The following is an 18,459-nucleotide window of genomic DNA, read 5'->3' on the forward strand; positions in this document are numbered from 1 at the left end:
CACACGCAAACCTGAGTCTGAGGAGGTAGTCCGCAAGAAAGGTGAGCAATGTGTCTACATGAGTCCTATTTTGAGTATCTATCACAGGAGGTTGGTGGCACCTAAATTGGGGAGAACGGGCTTGTGGTAATGACTGGAGCAGAATTAGTGGAATGGTTTCTAATACATCAAACACATGGTTTCCAGGGTTTCCAGGTGTTTGATGCCATTCCATTTACTCCGTCCCGGACCATCATTATGAGCTGTTCTCCCCTCAGCAGCCTCATGTGATGGTCTGCAGCCTCCTTCTGGAGTGAACAGGGTGAAAAGTGGGACTTCCACTACTGCCTGTCCCTCATTGCAGATGTCATCTCCTCTTCCTCCAGTCCGGTGTCCCATTATTAGCTGCTCCATGTATTTGATCTTTAGCACATACTGTAGCCATTTGATTCTTAAATGAGAGCTTCTGTATTAGTATGTTGTCATGGAAATGGCAGTTGACACTAGATGTATGGAAGTAGGATCTGTATGTTCCCGTCACCAAGGTGATTTCACCACGTTGCCACACTGTAAATCCATGTGGTTTCCATGTCAACGGCATCTCATCATCTCTCTGCAAAACATCTCCCACTCACTCCTGCTACTACAACCTCGGGAAAGTGTGTGTGTGTCTCTGTGTGCGTCTCTGTGTGTGTCTCCTTGGGTGGGAGAGAGAGAGACAGATAGCTCTGACCTACTTCCATCTGGACAGTAGATAGCAGATCTGTCTTAGTGCCAGTATGTGCCCCCCGCTCCTCCACACACACACACACACACACACACACACACACACACACACACACACACACACACACACACACACACACACACACACACACACACACACACACACACACACACACACACACACACACACACACACACACACACACACACACACACATGAGAGAGATAAATGAAAGAGAGCAGCAGAGTGGTAGCTGTGATATGGAGGTCTTAGAGTAGTGAGTCAGTGATTGGTGATCTGTGAATCGTCTAGTCATTACAGATATATAGTCCTCCTGTTACTAGAGACAGTACACTGGTCCATGTGGAACTGACCATGACAGACCTGCTTTGCTGTTTTTTGCTGTTTTTTAAGGATGATTTTCATATCCAGCATATTGTTTTTTAAGGATGATTTTGATATCCACCACATTGTTTTTTAAGGATGATTTGTACATCCGGCATGTTGTTTTTTAAGGATGATTTGTACATCCGGCATGTTGTTTTTCCAAGAGCGTCTATTTTTTTGACTAGAAATGTGGAATATTTCTCCCTCTGGTGATGTTTTTGCAGGTGAGTGAACTAATCTGATCCTACAGTGACAACAATATTAAACCTGAGTATACTGAGCTGATAGCACGGGAGGTTGGTGGCACCGTAATTGGGGGAGGACGGGCTCGTGGTAATGGTTGGAGCGGAAAAAGTGGAATGGTATCAAAAACATTAAACACATGATTTCTATGCGTTTGATGCCATTCATTTCACTCCGTTTCAGCCATTATTATGAACCGTCCTCCCCTCAGCAGCCTCCTCTGGAGAAATGAGTTGGTCATGAAGAAGTCCCCACATGCTCTCGTCACTCTAGAGGACTCAGGCGTGTACAATGTGCGTTGGGGGGTGAGAGGGGGCAATGGACAGGGCAGAGACAGTAGACAGATCTGAGAGATGTAACCACCCCATGGGGTTCTGCTGAGCTGGCTTTGCTCTGCCTGGTGATTCTGTGATGTTCTAAGCTGTTCTAAGCTGTGTTCAATACTCTAACAGGCTGCTCCAAGGGGACCTTCTCTGCAGTTTGTAACTCTGCAGACACTCTCACACACTCTCGCAATCTCCCCCCCCCCCCCCCCCTTCTCTATCTCTCTCACACACAAGCCTCTGCGTCAAACCCTGCTAACGCCATGGTAACCATAGCAACAATGCTGCGTGCTTGAATTAAGCATTGCAATACACTTTCTCTAGCGCTCTCTCTCACTCTCCGTACTTTACATGAATATGCTGACCGGTGATGAAGTGATACTGTATGGACTAGATTAGATCAGATTTCTAGCTGCTCAGTGTAGCAGCGTAGCCAGGCTGTGGTGGCATCCAGATGTTCTGCTGATCTGTTGTTGCTCTCCACAGTGGTGCATTGAGACGGGACTGGCTGGTTGACAGTATGTTGAATGAGGTGTATTGTATTGTGCAGAGACTGGGAGATATGCTGCTGTATTTTAACATGTTCAGATGATACAGTGTGTTGGGTGGCGGACTGCAGCATAGATTCCATAAGCTGTGCGGTGTATTTTAGCTGTGATCATGTGTAGCTGCACATGCGATGTAGCACAGCGGGAGGTATTGCACTGTAGTAGTTGACGCTGTGATGTCATGGGCTGTTTTGAGGGATTGTATTGTAGCATGTTAACAGTCAGCTTTTCTCCTGTTATTTGGATTTGGACTGGATAGTATAGTAATAATATGTAGGTGTTTGGTATTGGTTGTGGTCTGGTGCAGCACTAATAGTGAACTGATTTGCAATAGTTAGTAGGCTTTACAAGGTTCCTCCGGGTTTTTGGAGGTTAGAGGAGATGTGTGTATTCGGACTGGTGTGAGTGGTGTGCTGGTAGTGTATCAAGGGATTTCTGAGCTGTGGGATCTACAACTTTTTCCTCTGCCAAGGCCGCATGGCACAATGTACTCCCCACCGAAGTGTTCAGTGGGGTGGTGAGTGTGAGTGTGTCTGTGTGTTTGACGGAGGGAAAGAGAGAGGTACGATGAAGAAGAGTGTGTCTACCCGCAGCCTGAACAAGTCGTCCAGCTTTCCGCAGGCTGACCAGAGAAAGGCTGTGAAGACAGGATGGAGCGTTCGGCTGGGCCACACTCGCAGGGCGCTGAGCAGCAGGGCCAAGGAGCCTTCCTCCTCACCCTCAACATCATCATCTTCACCCTGCCTTTTCTCCACAGCTCCCCCACCACCCAAAAGAGCCCCCAGCACCACCTTGACGCTGCGCTCCAAGTCCATGACTGCCGAACTGGAGGAACTGGGTGAGTGTGAGAATACAGATGCAAACATCACACACATATGTCCCCACTCTGTCTCTCTCTGTCTCTCTCTGTCCCCACTCTGTCTCTCTCTGTCTCTCTCTGTCCCCACTCTGTCTCTCTCTGTCTCTCTCTGTCTCTCTCTGTCCCCACTCTGTCTCTCTCTCTCTCTCTCTGTCTCTGTGTCATTGTCTCTCTCTCTCTCTCTCTCTCTCACTTCACCTTTTTCATAAAAATATGCTTCCTGCCTTAACACAATTTAGTCTTTAGCTCTGACAGCATAATCTTGTCTTTCTTCTTAACTTTTAATATTTCCTTTCTCTTTGACTCACTCACTCACTCTCTCTTACACACACACACACACATCCTGACCCACATTTTCTGTCCTCTCTTTTCCCAAGCTTCCGTCCGGAGGAGGAGAGGAGGTGAGTCTGAGTGGAGACCTGTTGAGGCATCATCATGACCTCTCTGAGCATCACAGCCTGACACACTGTCCAATATGGATGAAGCACCGGCACGGCGTAGGCACTGCGCTCTGAGTCAGTCAGTCAGAACCTGCTCCTGAATCTTGAGGCTCACAAAGATTATAGACTCAGACGCTGTACCCCGTGCCTCTGATCCAGTGGAGGCTGCTGAGGGGAGGACGGCTCATAATAATGGCTTGAGTGGCGCAAATGGAATGGCATCAAACCATGTGTTTGATAGATGTTATATCATTCCACTGATTCTGCTCCAGCCGTTACCACAAGCCCGTCCTCCCCAATTAAGTTGCCACCAACCTCCTGTGCTCTAATCCAACATAGTGAACGTTTCTTTAGTTGTGTGATGTGCATGGTGTAACTGTCAATTCTAAATATATTTGAACATGTATAGACCTGCATGGTTGTGTTGATTTTGTGTGGCGTTGTGACATTTTCTAGTTTCAAGATGTCTGACAGAGACTAGGAGCTGTGCATTGTGTGCAAACACTCACAATTTGTCATGTAGAAAGTATCTTGGTTCGTACATGCTGTGTAGCTTTATTCAGACTGTGTTGTCCGTGTGATCCCTGTTCAGAAAGGCTAGATGAGATGCTGGCGCCCCAGGAGCATTTGACGTTACGTTCCCAGCCCACAGAGGCCGACTACAGAGCTGCTACTGTCAAACAGAGACCTACCGGCAGGAGAATCACATCAGCAGAGATCAGTGTGAGTTCACATAGACACACGTGTGCAGAATCACATTGATGTACACTCTCTCTCTCTCTCTCTCTCTCTCTCTCTCTCTCTCTCTCTCTCTCTCTCTCTCTCTCTCTCTCCCACGCACACACACACACATACACACACATTCACACACACAACCATTCTGGAACAGAGACCTACAAGCCGCAGAATAACATCAGCATATACAGTATATACCCTCCCACATACTCATATATCATACATACTGTTTTGTATAAAATATGCGTCTGAAACCTTTTTGTGAGTGTGTGTGTGTGTCTGTGTGTGTGTTTCAGTCGCTGTTTGAGAGGCAGGGCATGGCACTACATGGTGGGCTCCACCCAGGGATAGAGAGGGCTCATATGCAGCTGCCTAGAGGGATGTCCAGGACCAAGTCATTCGGTAACACCTTTCACCTTTAGTACAGTACCTAGTCAATAACTTGGCAACTATAGTGCATAATCTCTGTACTACTTTAGACATTCTAACTCTCTCTGTCCTTTGCCCCCTGACCACTCCAGGTGCGACTGAGGAGGACCGACTGTCGGCTTTGGCTGGAGAACACCGTTTCCCCCGGAGCTCTTCCATGACTGACAGCCTCCGAGACCACTCCCACTCCCATTCGATCCCGCCCCTCCCCAGACTGCCCCCCTCCTCCCCCTCCCTCTACTACCTGGACACTGGCCCTCCCCCTCCTTCTGCCCCCTCCTCCCCCTGCCAGGGGTCAAGGTCATGATCCTGGAGGTCGTTCCAGCTTCAAGCCCTCCTCCCTGGACCTGGACCGGCCCTACGACCCATCGCACCGCCAGTCCTCCCATCTCGAACGCCAGAAGAAGACAAGGTCAATGATTATTCTACAAGACTCCTCCCACTTACCCGTGGAGCCCACCGACATCCCCCGGCCCTCTGCCTCTGCTACACCACCCGAGCGAATTAAAAGGAAAGGACGGGTGATTGACAACCCGTACGCCAATGTGGGCCAGTTTAGTATTGGGTTGTACACGCCCACCAAGCCCCAGCGCAAGAAGAGCCCTCTGGTGAAACAGCTACAGGTCGGTTAAGTTGTTGATTTCTTTATTCTGATTATTAGCTGTTACTGTAGCAAGTGAACAAAGTTTGTTTTGAAGTTGAAATTTCTAATTTCTTGTCATCTCTACCCCTCCAGGTGGAGGACGCTCAGGAGAGAGCCAGCATCGCCTTGGCTGTCGCCCACTCCCGAGAGCCCTCCCCCTCAGGTCGACACCCACACACCCACGGCCACACACACACCAGCCGGGCCGACTACTACCAGCAGCAGCTGATGGTGGAGCGCGAGCGTATGCGTCTCCAGGGAGAGGCCCTGCTACAGGGGAAAGGGCCGTTCGCTGCCGCTATCGCTGGTGCTGTGAAGGACCGAGAGCGCCGTCTAGAGGAACGGAGGAAATCAACAGTCTTCCTGTCGGTGGGGACCATGGAGGGGGGGTCTGGGTCTGTCCCTGAGGCCCCCTCCTACACCACATCTCGCTCCATCGATGAGCGCCTGCTCAGCAGAGAATTTGGCCAGCTGCCACCCCCTGCCCTGGCCCTGCGTCCCTCACCTGGTGGCACTACCTTCATCCACCCACTCACAGGGAAGCCCCTGGATCCTAACTCGCCCCTGGCTCTTGCGCTGGCCGCAAGAGAGCGGGCACTTACCTCCCAGACCCAGTCCCCCGCCAGCAGCCCTGAGCCCAGGACTAAACAGGAAAGGGCTGGGGCTGGAAGTCAGGGGGCTTCGCTCTTCATCGACAGCCAGACCAAAGAGCCTCAGGATGGGGATGGGAGTCCGGGGTCACCCCAGGCTGGTAAACCCCAGTGGGGAGCATCCTCACCCACCTTGCTTCGGCCGGAGATGGAGGGAAGAGTAGATGAGAGGAAGGAGGAGAGGAGAACGGAGGATAAGAAGAGTTTGTTGATCAGTATCATGGATACATCCCAACAGAAGACGGCTGGACTAATCATGGTCCATGCCACGAGTAACGGCCAGGCAGTGGGTCTGGAACCAGGGCTGGAGCAGACACCCACCTCCACAGCCACCGAGCCCAGTAAACCCTCCCTCAGTCGGGTTCCATCGCCCAGCCCCTCTGCCTCTCAGCCCCAGGCCCAGCCCCAGGCCCAGCACCCCTCCAGCCCAGCCCAGGCTACCTTGGCCCAGGGCAGTTCAGAGGAAGATGTGGAGCCCTACACAGTGAACCTACCTCCAGCCATGCTGTCCTCAAGTGACGAGGAGACCAGAGAGGAGCTGAAGAAGATCGGGGTGCTCCCACCTCCGGATGAGTTCGCCAATGGGTTGTTGGCCAAGGCACAAGCACTGGAACAAGCCCAAGCCCAAGCCCAAGCCCAAGCCCAAGCCCAAGCCCAAGCTCAAGCCCAAGCCCAAGCCCAAGCCCAGGGGACCCCTGTACCCCAGTCTAAATCCGTCACCTCCCCCACAACATCTACCACCCCTACTCCCCTCACCCCTTCCACCACCACCCCAACCCCCAGCCTGTCCCCCACCCAGCCTCAGGGCCCTCCTCTCCAGCCTTCCCCTGGAGGAGCAGTCGTTTCAGGGAAGCCCTCGGACCCGGACCAGCCCCATCCTCCAGCCCTGCTGGTTGAGTCTGGTTCAGCAGCAGACTCTGGTGTGGAGGAGGCAGACACACGCAGCTCCAGTGAGAGAGAGCGAGACCACCACCTGGAGACCACCAGCACCGTGTCCACCGTCTCCAGCATGTCCACTCTGTCCTCGGAGAGTGGTGAGCCCGCCGACACACATACCTCCTATGCCGACGGGCAGACCTTTGTGCTCGACAAGCCACCAGTGCCTCCCAAGCCCAGGCTAAAATCCCACATCGGAGGCAGTAAAGGCCCGGTAACCTTCAGGGACCCGTTGCTAAAGCAGAGCTCTGACAGCGAGCTGTTATCCCAGCAGCAGGCAGCTGCTCTTGCTGCAGCAGCGGCCGGAGGGCCAGGGCTGGGGCATGGAGGCCTTGGGTCTGGAGGCCTGGGGTCAGGCTCTATATCTGGTCTGGTGGGAGGCCCTGGGAGGCCCCGCTACCTCTTCCAGAGGAGGTCCAAGCTGTGGGGGGACCAGATGGAGGCGCGAGGACCCGGGGTGGGGTTAGGGATGGGGAGTCTTGGCAGTCTAGGGGGGTTGGGGCTAGGGCTGGGGGGTGAGGAGGGAGGCAAACCATCGGTGATTGGGGAACTGAGTTCCAGACTGCAGCAGCTGAATAAGGATACCAGGTCTCTGGGGGAGGAGGAGCCACTGGGGGCATCGCTGGACCCTGGGAGGAAGTCCCCTGTGACAGGTGCCAGGTAAGACAGGAGAGAGGGAGGCTAACTGAACATGGCCAAACCAATCTTAGGCCCTATTCAAGTACTTCTGAGATTCCTTTTTCCCTTCCTTTAAGTAATGAATAATCTCTTGGGTGGATTAAAGCAAGGCTCCATTAGGCTACACAGCTTTCACATATCCACTCAGCTGTTCAAAAAGCTTCATATTCAGTTTAAAGGTTAAAAGGATTCAAAAACATCTGTAAATATTACATTCTAATTATCACTGCTGGCCTTGTTGTGCATGGTTTGCTCTCTCCCATTATAAAGTATGCCACTGCCACCATTCCCCCTGCACATCAAACTGTGGTGGTAAGTAAGAGAGACTGAGGATAGAAGACATGCCTAGCCAATGCTACAATGTTAGCATTACCTTTCCTTAGCAATGCTAGTGCAAACAGGCCCTTTCATTAGCAATCCCCATTCCTCTCTGGTACAGCATAGATGGTACAGAAAGGTGAGATAATAGATCATAGAATTCGGGTTGAGGTTACGTTTAGACAGTTTGCTGTGGAACCGATGGAGTGATTGTACGACACACCATTTTTGGAGGATTCTGTTTTTTTTCTTTTTTTGTTCTTTCATTGTTCTACTGAAAGTCCTTTGTATTCCTACAGATGTTACAAGGACACGGATGGGAGTAAACTTTAAGTTTATAGCCACTAGGGTAAACCCAAACTCATTGTATTATTCATTTCCTAACCAGCCTATTAACTAACCCCATGGGAATGAAATCATTTACCGATTTTGTTTATTTTATTTCTCAAACCGCCATGAGTTGTTACCTTGTTGGCATGATCCACTTCCTGACGTTTTGACCAATAAAATTAGACATCAAGCTTAGCGTACACTAACTAATTAATCACTTCTTGTAGAGGACCATAAAACATGACTAAATGTTTTAATTAAGCAATAAGGCACAAGGGTTGTGGTATATGGCAAAATACCACGACTAAGAGCTGTTCTTAGCACGACGCAACGCAGGGTGCCTGGATACAGCCATTAGCCGTGGTATATTGGCCTTATACCATAAACCCCCTTGTGCCTTATTGCTATTATAAACTGGTTGCCGATGTAATTAGAGCAGTAAAAATACATGTTTTGTCATATCCGTAGTATATGGCTGTCAGCCAATATACCACGGCTGTCAGCCAATCAGCACTCAGGGTTCAAACCACCCAGTTTATAATTCCAAATATAATACATTTATAACCTATGTACTGTAGGAATGTAGTACTGGATCTCGCCACCATTATAATGTAAAGTATATATATATATTCAGTAACTGATTGGAGTTTTAAATATTCTCTCCAATGTACATTACATTCTTTCATTGACAATTCTAGGTCTAGACTGAGTAACCTTCAGATCATCTCAAATAATTATATGATGTAATCTCGTACAGTATAGAGATTATAGACCACCTGAAACATGCTGAGTTCTAAACTGTTTCCATGGTGACAGCATTGGCCTGCTATCAACAGTCACCTTTGTTGTATCTAGTCAGTAAATCAGCTCTAAATCTCACTCAATAAAAAACAGTGTGTGTGTGCATGTGTGTGTGCATGTGTGTGCGCGTATATGTGCAGGGTTGGTCGGTTGGTGCAAACAAGGTAACACAGGGCCTGGAGGGATGCACTTCCTGAATGCTTCTTCTCATCTCACGTGCATACACACTCTCACCTCTGACCTTTAGGCCCTGACCTATGACCCTGCCAGCCCCCCCCCCCCCCCCCACACACACACCTCTCTCTCTCCTACGTGCAATGCTCAGCTGGAGTGGGTAAAAGTTGCTTCTAACCACTGATAAAGGATCAATTCGTTTTTTTAACACCAAAATGTTTTAAAGATGGAATCTGCAGTAGGGGAAACAGCACCAGTGTCTGTCCCACTGTCAGTGTTATATTTTGGGTTGCTGACAGGCAGATGTGAGGAGGGTCGCGCAACGTGCTATAATCAATTGCAGTACATGTTCTGCTGTTCTATCACCGTGCAATGATATCTGAGGCAATAAAACAGTGTTCGTTGTTTGCAGTCATTTCTTTGTTGTTGTAATATCACAAACAGACTTGGCAGTGTCACCATTAAGGATTCCAGCTTTAAATTCGGGTTGGGGCTAGGTTCATCTGATCCTAGATCTGTGGTTAGGGTTAACATACCTCAACTCCCTCCTTAGATTGCTTTCATCTCTCTCGTCTTTGCCAGCTCCCATGTTCACTCCCTCCTTCCACTATGGTCTGCTGGCTGCTTACACGGATAGTACAACCCAAAAATCTTAGTCTGTCAGACACCAAATATACGCGAGACTGTAGACTTCTCCTAATGCATATACAATAGCAGGATCTGCACATATATGACATCATCCACACAATATGATCTACATAAATGGCATAAACTATATGACTTTTAGCTCAACTTTTTAGGTATAAAAACATCTGATATATTTTTGGAGTGAACTATCCCTTCAACGTTCGGAGAGATTGGGCTAAATGAATGATCGTGCCCCCTCCCCTCACCTGACAAATCAACTTCAAGCTCAAGCACATCAGCAGAGATACAGTGGGATGAACCGTTGCCTGCTGTTGAAATACTGTGCATTCGTTGTTTTTACGAGTTTGGTCTTACTTATTTTAGTATATTAGATCTTATGTTGATCATGATTGTTTATGATGTATGTAGGTGATAGTGGTTTTACAGTATCAAATAGCTTAGATGTAGTTAGTGTAAGGCTCAGTTAACCAACCTTATTAGTAGCAACAGTCTTCTTTCAGGAGTCTTCAGATGTATCTCAATAGTCTAAAATGCCTTCCTCTCCTCACCACCTCTCCTTCATCTGTATTGAATTGATCTGAACAGGTGAACGCAACATAGGCGGTGGCTTCTTGGAATTCGCTTTCACCTGTCCAGTTCTTTCATATGATGCGGTAACTATGAGGTAAAGAAGGGAAGAGGAAGGCAAGGTGAAGAAAGGAAGTGGTTTTAGGACTATTGAGATGCAGACCTGATGCCTTTGTTTGTCTACTGAGCAGGAGGACCAATTATGACCACCAGTACCACCCTGACCTGGTTGTGGATAGGAACAGTAGTGGCGGCCTGCGAGCTCGCCTCATCTCTCTCCCCATAAAGCACAGCAATGTTATCAGATAAGGTGCTGAGGGACACTACTACTATAGCATTCTATAGAGTAGTTATGGTTAGTCATGTAGCGTACCAGCAAAGCAAATGTGTTAGTTAGATATTTCACCATGTGTTTGAAGTAAGTATCACATCCCGTCAACTCAACCAATCCCAGAGCTGGACTCTGACACTACCTACATTCCCTGTGATGTCAGAGGATAGCGTGATGTCATATGTGTCATGTGACAGAGTGTTCTGATTGGCCCACTCCTCAGTCTCAGTTAATTTGACTAATCTTGACCTTTTCTAGTCAAAATCAACCTCCCTGCATCGTCCCGCCCCCACGTCATCTGATATTTCTATTTCTACAGACTTTCTTTCTGTTCAGTGTAAAGGAAGGAAAAGCTCAAATTATGCACATCGTTATTCTCTCTCTCTTCCTCCCTCTCTTTTTCACCCACTTCACACAGTTGCAGAACTCATTCGCTTGATTTCTGTGGTGTGTACACTCACTCTGTGTTGCTCCATACATTTATCACCAGTCCATGTCTGTCTCATTCAAATGTATCCATGCTGCCAAAAGTGCTATATGTACCATTCATTCATCTATTCAATAATGTCCACTCATGCTATGTTGTCATAGCTTTGGCTGGTTCAGAAAATCCTGGTTGTCATTTGTTTGAGTTGGGCTCTTTGGTCTCCTGTTCTTCTCTGATCTTTTATTTATGTTACATATGTTTCTGTTTGATATCAGTGATTGTGTTGGGGATTTCATTTGTCCACTGACGAGTCATCACACACTATAGTATACACTCTATTATAAACTGGGTGGTTCCAGCCCTGAATGCTGATTGGCTGACCACAGGTATGACAAAACATGTATTTTTACTGCTCTAATTATGTTGTTAACCAGTTTATAATAGCAATAAGGCACCTCGGGGTTTGTGGTATATAGCCAATATACCACGGCTAAGGACTGTATCCATTCCACGTTGCGTCGTGCCTAAGAACAGCCCTTAGCCGTGGTATATTGGCTAATCTGGCTTTATTGCTTAACTCTACTATACAATACTATGAGTCTCCATAATCTGAGTTTAAACTCACAAACACACAGAGTCAGGAGACTCTTGCCATTCATCCTGTTCCTCATTGTTTTATTTTGTTGTTTTTTCTGTTGGTTTGTATTCTTTATCCTTTTATTCAGTGTTTGAGATGTGAATAGTGTGTTCATTTCTCTCTCATGTGGCCTGCTGGACTCATCTGGTTCTGATTTCCTCAACTCTGCTGTCGTTGTCATGTCAAAAACATATAAACACAACCACACACCCACAAACACGGGCACCATTCATCCACACATACTAACACAAACACATACATTGGCTTGACATGGCCAGAGGAGTTGTCTAAAGCAGAGCCAGGTGTGGCTAGCAGGCTATGTCTCATGGACTGATGCTAACATTCTCTCCCATTGCTCTCTCTCTGCTCACCTTGCATGTTCCGCCCCGCTGCTCTGATCTGATTGGTCTAGAACTGACTGTACGCCCAGGAGGGCAAGACGACCGTGTAAGTGCGCATGGAGCTCATGTCATCTCACTCCGCCCATCTCTGTAGCTACCAACCGTCTCACCTCCTAAACCCATACCACACAGCACTCTCCCAACACACACACAAAGACATACACAAATGCACACGCAATCGCAAGTACACATGGATGTTGGTACTGACTGAAAACACCACGCTGTCCTCCACCACTCCCACACACCTCCCTGCCTGTTCCCAAAACCAACCTACTTCTCCATTTCCCCCTGAACTCTTCCACCACGCCTCCTCTCCACCCCTCCCTCCCCTTAACCCCTCACTCTCTCCAGTCATTCCTGCGGTATTGGCTGTTCTTCACCTCTCCACCCCTCCCTCCCCTTAACCCCTCACTCTCTCCAGTCATTCCTGCGGTATAGGCTGTTCTTCACCTCTCCACCCCTCCCTCCCCTTAACCCCTCACTCTCTCCAGTCATGCCTGCGGTATTGGCTGTTCTTCACCTCTCCACCCCTCCCTCCCCTTAACCCCTCACTCTCTCCAGTCATTCCTGCGGTATAGGCATTTCTTCACCTCTCCACCCCTCCCTCCCCTTAACCCCTCACTCTCTCCAGTCATTCCTGTGGTATTGGCTGTTCTACACCTCTCCACCCCTCCCTTCCCTTAACCCCTTAGTCTCTCCAGTCATTCCTGTGGTTTTGGCTGTTCTTCACCTCAAAACCCTCAGGTCTCACACTGTACAGTGCTTTATCTGGGTCAAATACAGACAAATAATCAAACCATTACTATCTAAAGTGATCTAACTGTGTACACAGGGTACAGTCCGGAGTGAGACTCAGGGAAAGCACTGGGATATGGTATAAATATGGTAGTTTGCACATCATCTACGGTGTGAGGACTGAGCTAGTGTTGTAGCTGCCATAGCTCTCTCCTTTCTTACCCACAGAGCAGACCATTTTTCTCCCATACAGAGCCCTACCTGTTTCTCCTGTAGAGCTATAAAGACATGACCCTTACTCTTACTACATGCATGATCAGCTTTTTGGACCCAAAATATGCACAAGGAAATCATGTTCACTGCTTTTATTTGTGTGCATGCTTGTGTGTGCGATCAAAGACATGGCCAGGTTTTGAACAATTATCCTTTAACCCTGGCATTTGTTGGTGTTTACAGTAAATCAAATGAAATCAAATTTAATTTATATAGCCCTTCGTACATCAGCTGATATCTCAAAGTGCTGTACAGAAACCCAGCCTAAAACCCTAAACAGCAAGCAATGCAGGTGTAGAAGCACGGTGGCTAGGAAAAACTCCCTAGAAAGGCCAAAACCTAGGAAGAAACCTAGAGAGGAGCCAGGCTATGTGGGGTGGCCAGTCCTCTTCTGGCTGTGCCGGGTGGAGATTATAACAGAACATGGCCAAGATGTTTAAATGTTCATAAATGACCAGCATGGTCGAATAATAATAAGGCAGAACAGTTGAAACTGGAGCAGCAGCACAGTCAGGTGGGCTGGGGACAGGAAGGAGTCATCATGTCAGGTAGTCCTGGGGCATGGTCCTAGGGCTCAGGTCCTCCGAGAGAGAGAGAGAGAGAGAGAGAGAGAGAGAGAGAGAGAGAGAGAGAGAGAGAGAGAGAGAGAGAGAGAGAGAGAGAGAGAGAGAGAGAGAGAGAGAGAGAGAGAGAGAGAGAGAGAGAGAGAGAGAGAGAGAGAGAGAGAGAGGGAAAGAAAGAGAGAATTAGAGAGAGCATATGTGGGGTGGCCAGTCCTCTTCTGGCTGTGCCGGGTGGAGATTATAACAGAGCATGGCCAAGATGTTCAAATGTTCATAAATGACCAGCATGGTCGAATAATAGTAAGGCAGAACAGTTGAAACTGGAGCAGCAGCATGGCCAGGTGGACTGGGGACTGCAAGGAGTCATCATGTCAGGTAGTCCTGGGGCATGGTCCTAGGGCTCAGGTCAGTTGAAACTGGAGCAGCAGCATGGCCAGGTGGACTGGGGACTGCAAGGAGTCATCATGTCAGGTAGTCCTGGGGCATGGTCCTAGGGCTCAGGTCCTCCGAGAGAGAGAAAGAAAGAAGGAGAGAATTAGAGAACGCACACTTAGATTCACACAGGACACCGAATAGGACAGGGGAAGTACTCCAGATATAACAAACTGACCCTAGCCCCCCGACACAAACTACTGCAGCATAAATACTGGAGGCTGAGACAGGAGGGGTTAGGAGACACTGTGGCCCCATCCGAGGACACCCCCGGACAGGGCCAAACAGGAAGGATATAACCCCACCCACTTTCCCAAAGCACAGCCCCCACACCACTAGAGGGATATCTTCAACCACCAACTTACCATCCTGAGACAAGGCTTACCATCCTGAGACAAGGCAGTAGGCTTGTATTATGTTCCTCTGACAGGACAGAACCATAAACCCCCTCCACCACATACCCTCATAGCTTCAAATCAGAGCTGTATTTATTGAGGCAAAAACAAAAAACATTATTTGATCTTGCAGACATTGATTCCGCTTTGGTATGACTAAAAAAGCACCATTCGTCGGAGTAGCCTGTTCTCTTGGCCTGCCGAATGAGTAGAGAAAATACGTAAAGTAGAGAATCACACGCATGCCCACGTGAAAAATACTACAGTTTACTATAGAATACTGTAGTACTTGCTATAGAATTATGTAGTGAACTGTAGTATACAGTAGAATACTATACTACACACTCTAGTATCCTTCGATCGATCATGTAGAATAATATAGTACAGCATACAAAAACACTACAGTAAATACTACAGTAATATCCGCAAAAACAATAATTATTATAGTATATGCTACAGTATTTCATTTGCATATCTCAATTCGTGCCACCCAGTGAGAAAGCCATAAGTGAGAAAGGATAATGTTTCCTACATATTATAGAAAAGAGCAGAAGCTCTGAACTATCTGTTCAGACCTCAGTCCTACCTACCTACAGGTTATGGAACATTTGCTCTTTGAGTATTTTGCCCAGTAGTTTTCCTCAAGGAGATTTCCTCAAGCCACCACTGCTATGTCGAAGATAATAAAACAAAAACACTTAAATACTGTAGTAAATACTACAGTAATGTCTGCAAACTAACTACAGTAAATATTACAGTATATTACAGTCTACAAAGACACTACAGTAAATACTATAGTATATACTACAACAAAAACATTACTACAGTATTTATTCTACAGTAAACTGTACATACGACAGTGTACTGCAATCGTGTCCGCAACACTAGAGTAAATACTACAGTATTCAGTATTCACTGTCGTGTTTTTGCGGACCAAGAATGGCCATTGGTGAAACTGCACCAGTTTCTGGGTCCCCGTCTGTGAGACTGGAGTCACAGTGGGGTTTAGAATGGACATCAGAGAAACTGAGCGATGGGATCCAGGGAAATGCTGATGAGGGCTCTATGTCGGAGTGGACATCTTGATTGGCAATAAGACGGAATTAAGTTTCACTAAAGTAATTTATGAAGGAGAGAGGGAAAGGGAGAAAGGGAGTGAGAGATAGAAAGAGATTGATGAGCAGATACTCTCAGTGATTGCTCTGTCAGAATGAGCTGGATCCACCAAGTGTTGCTTGATCGTCTTCCACTAGCTAGACAGTATGCAGCACGCGTTTCTCTTGCACACCATATGCCAGCAACTGGATAGATCGAAGCGAGAGAGAACAGAGAAAGCGACTACAGAGGGAATTGGTGGATAGAACCCATTTCTGCTCTGTCAGATGTTCTGCCATGTTCCGGTTCTGTAACGTTCCAGTTCGTTAGTTTTCCAATTCAACTGTGTTTTCTGCAGTGTTCCTCTCTCCTGACCCCAAGAAAGGTTGGACCATCTTGTATGATGCCTTTAAGCCATGTACAAACCAACTGAGTAGTTGAAAACAATGAAGCTATTGATCTTGCTGTGATTTTAACTAGCTTGCTCTCAGTAATGGTCACTAACCCTGCAGCCCCTCAGTGGCTTGATGTTTCAAAGGCTCAACAGATCAAATGGCTCTTTTTACTTGTGTGAACACTGTGACATTGTTCTAATATCTCTTTTCCTTTTTATTTCTCTACATCTCATTGCGCCTGCTTTCTCTGTATCCCTCTCAACCTCTTTCCCTCCCAAACTCCTTCCTTCCTTCTCTCTCTCTCTCTCTCTCTCTCTCTCTCTCTCTCTCTCTCTCTCTCTCTCTCGCTCTCGCTCTCGCTCTCGCTCTCGCTCTCGCTCTCGCTCTCGCTCTCGCTCTCGCTCTCTCCTCCAGACTTTTCAGCAGTCTAGGAGAGCTCCACACCATTTCCCAGAGAAGCTACGGCACTTCCTACACCATCCGGCCCGGCAGCCGCTACCCCATAACACGCCGAATCCCAAGCCCCGGCTCAGGTTCCCCAGATCGGGGTGACCCCCTAAGTCGACTCCCAGGCTTCGGCTTACCCATTTCACCCACCACGCCGCCCCAGACCATCCTCAAGTCATCCAGCCTCAGCCTGCCCCATGAGCCCAAAGAAGTGCGCTTTGTTATGAGGAGCTCCAGCGCCCGGTCCCGCTCCCCATCTCCCTCTCACTCTCCTGGGCTGGGCTCGCCCCTCCTGGCCCTCAGGCCCTTCCACCAGAAGCCCCTCCACCTGTGGAACAAGTACGACGTTGGAGACTGGCTGGAGAGCATCCACCTGGGGGAGCACAGGGCCGGCTTTCAGGAGCATGAGATTGAGGGATCGCACCTGCCAGCACTCACCAAGGACGACTTTGCTGAGCTGGGGGTGACGCGGGTGGGACACCGCATGAACATCGAGCGAGCACTCAAACAGCTGCTGGAGAGCTGACCCCTGCCCTGAGAGAGAGAGAGAGAGAGAGAGAGAGAGAGAGAGAGAGAGAGAGAGAGAGAGAGAGAGAGAGAGAGAGAGAGAGAGAGAGAGAGAGAGAGAGAGAGAGAGAGAGAGAGAGAGAGAGAAATGGATAGACCACCCCAGTTTTGAACCAACTCCATTTTAGGTCGCTGCTTTTCATTTCTTTTTTTTCTGATGTGTCTGAACGTTTCAGTGATTGCGTTCATATGCAGCTCTCAGCACTGCACTGAATTATGAAGACCCTCCCCCATCTCACAACCTATCAGATGAGTCCTCTGAAAGAGGCACAGAAACTCTTTGCAGAACAGAATCTCGCATGAGCTCCGATGATTTGATTTGTGACTGCTTGAGTTGCTCCTTTAGTCACACCTTTAACCTATCCCACAGACCTTTCCTTCGCTGTGCCGTTCTTCTTCTCTCTGTCCCTCCATCTCTTTCCCTCCGGTTCATTGTTTGCCTCTAAAGGATCCCCAGTTTGTGTGAAGAAGAGGAGGATGAATCTTGTTCCAAACGGAAAGTTCAGTTGCCTTTCAAAATATTCTTACAGAGATCAGCTACGTTGAACACAGGAGTAAAGATGCAGTACTGACCTAGTATTGACATAGAACTGACATACTGATACAGTACTGACCTAGTATTGACATAGAACTGACATACTGATACAGTACCGACCTAGTATTGACATAGAACTGACATACTGATACAGTACTGACACAGGCCTCTCTCCACTCTGCCTGGCATTGTGTTTAACACTTGTGCCCAGAGACAGAGTTTGATGTTGGAGACCACGTGGGGAGAACTCATCTATCCTGGGACCGTCTCACGGACTGACTGTGCTATCTATTATATTTGGAGAATGTTTAACCAACACTAGTGGCTTTTTTCATGATCAAAACATTTGCTTTGGGTTTCCAAAGGGAATATTATAAATATATATAATATAAATGTATTTAAATAGCTTTGGGGGGGGGGGGGGACGACAGAACATTGAAAAAAATATATGTTATATACAGAGCCTCTGACTCCTACTTCTAGACAGAGTATAGAGGGAAGACTTTAACATGGATTCCACCAACAATGTACTTGTTTTTACCAATTATATATATATATTTGAAAGAAAGTATATAGATATATAAAAATGATTTTTTTTCATAAAATATACAACTTTACTAAAACTATACATATTCAATATACAACACGCTATTGATTAACTGTCCTTCTATGGTCACTCTTTCCTGAACAGTAGCATGAAAAGTTGCATCACGTCTTGAACAGAAGGTTGTGTTTTCGTTTCCGCTTGTTGTCTTGCGGTCTTCCGTCATGCTGAAGGGTATCCCACACAGTGAGGGGTGTGACACCACAG

At 47.7% G+C, this 18,459-nt stretch overlaps 3 protein-coding genes across 3 annotated transcripts; all 3 read left to right on the forward strand.

Moving 5' to 3' along the window:
• The first annotated feature begins 1,077 nt into the window (after positions 1 to 1,077).
• On the forward strand, positions 1,078 to 4,977 carry LOC124001793 (SH3 and multiple ankyrin repeat domains protein 3-like). The gene is made up of 6 exons (XM_046308877.1): positions 1,078 to 1,317; positions 2,965 to 3,045; positions 3,444 to 3,467; positions 4,099 to 4,229; positions 4,538 to 4,643; positions 4,763 to 4,977. The coding sequence occupies exons 1-6, from the start codon at positions 1,281 to 1,283 to the stop codon at positions 4,975 to 4,977; spliced, it is 594 nt and encodes a 197-aa protein (XP_046164833.1). The 5' UTR covers positions 1,078 to 1,280.
• LOC123990138 (SH3 and multiple ankyrin repeat domains protein 3-like) lies at positions 4,967 to 7,563 on the forward strand. The gene is made up of 2 exons (XM_046290753.1): positions 4,967 to 5,293; positions 5,407 to 7,563. The coding sequence occupies exons 1-2, from the start codon at positions 5,087 to 5,089 to the stop codon at positions 7,561 to 7,563; spliced, it is 2,364 nt and encodes a 787-aa protein (XP_046146709.1). The 5' UTR covers positions 4,967 to 5,086.
• On the forward strand, positions 7,427 to 17,983 carry LOC124001800 (SH3 and multiple ankyrin repeat domains protein 3-like). The gene is made up of 3 exons (XM_046308888.1): positions 7,427 to 7,559; positions 12,223 to 12,257; positions 16,514 to 17,983. Exon 3 carries the CDS (start codon positions 16,770 to 16,772, stop codon positions 17,070 to 17,072), a length of 303 nt encoding a protein of 100 aa, XP_046164844.1. The 5' UTR covers positions 7,427 to 7,559; positions 12,223 to 12,257; positions 16,514 to 16,769; the 3' UTR covers positions 17,073 to 17,983.
• Positions 17,984 to 18,459: the final 476 nt, after the last annotated feature.

The sequence above is a fragment of the Oncorhynchus gorbuscha genome, linkage group LG02 (genome assembly GCF_021184085.1).
Source record: "Oncorhynchus gorbuscha isolate QuinsamMale2020 ecotype Even-year linkage group LG02, OgorEven_v1.0, whole genome shotgun sequence".
Lineage (NCBI taxonomy): Eukaryota > Metazoa > Chordata > Actinopteri > Salmoniformes > Salmonidae > Oncorhynchus > Oncorhynchus gorbuscha.

Coding starts and splice junctions, on each gene's coding strand:
- LOC123990138 (XM_046290753.1), top strand. CDS start 5,087: ATGATTATTCTACAAGACTCCTCCCACTTACCCGTGGAGCCCACCGAC. Junction 5,294..5,406: donor CTCTGGTGAAACAGCTACAG/GTCGGTTAAGTT, acceptor CTACCCCTCCAG/GTGGAGGACGCTCAGGAGAG.
- LOC124001793 (XM_046308877.1), top strand. CDS start 1,281: ATGTGGAATATTTCTCCCTCTGGTGATGTTTTTGCAG. Junction 4,230..4,537: donor TCACATCAGCAGAGATCAGT/GTGAGTTCACAT, acceptor TGTGTGTTTCAG/TCGCTGTTTGAGAGGCAGGG. Junction 4,644..4,762: donor GTCCAGGACCAAGTCATTCG/GTAACACCTTTC, acceptor TGACCACTCCAG/GTGCGACTGAGGAGGACCGA.
- LOC124001800 (XM_046308888.1), top strand. CDS start 16,770: ATGAGGAGCTCCAGCGCCCGGTCCCGCTCCCCATCTCCCTCTCACTCT.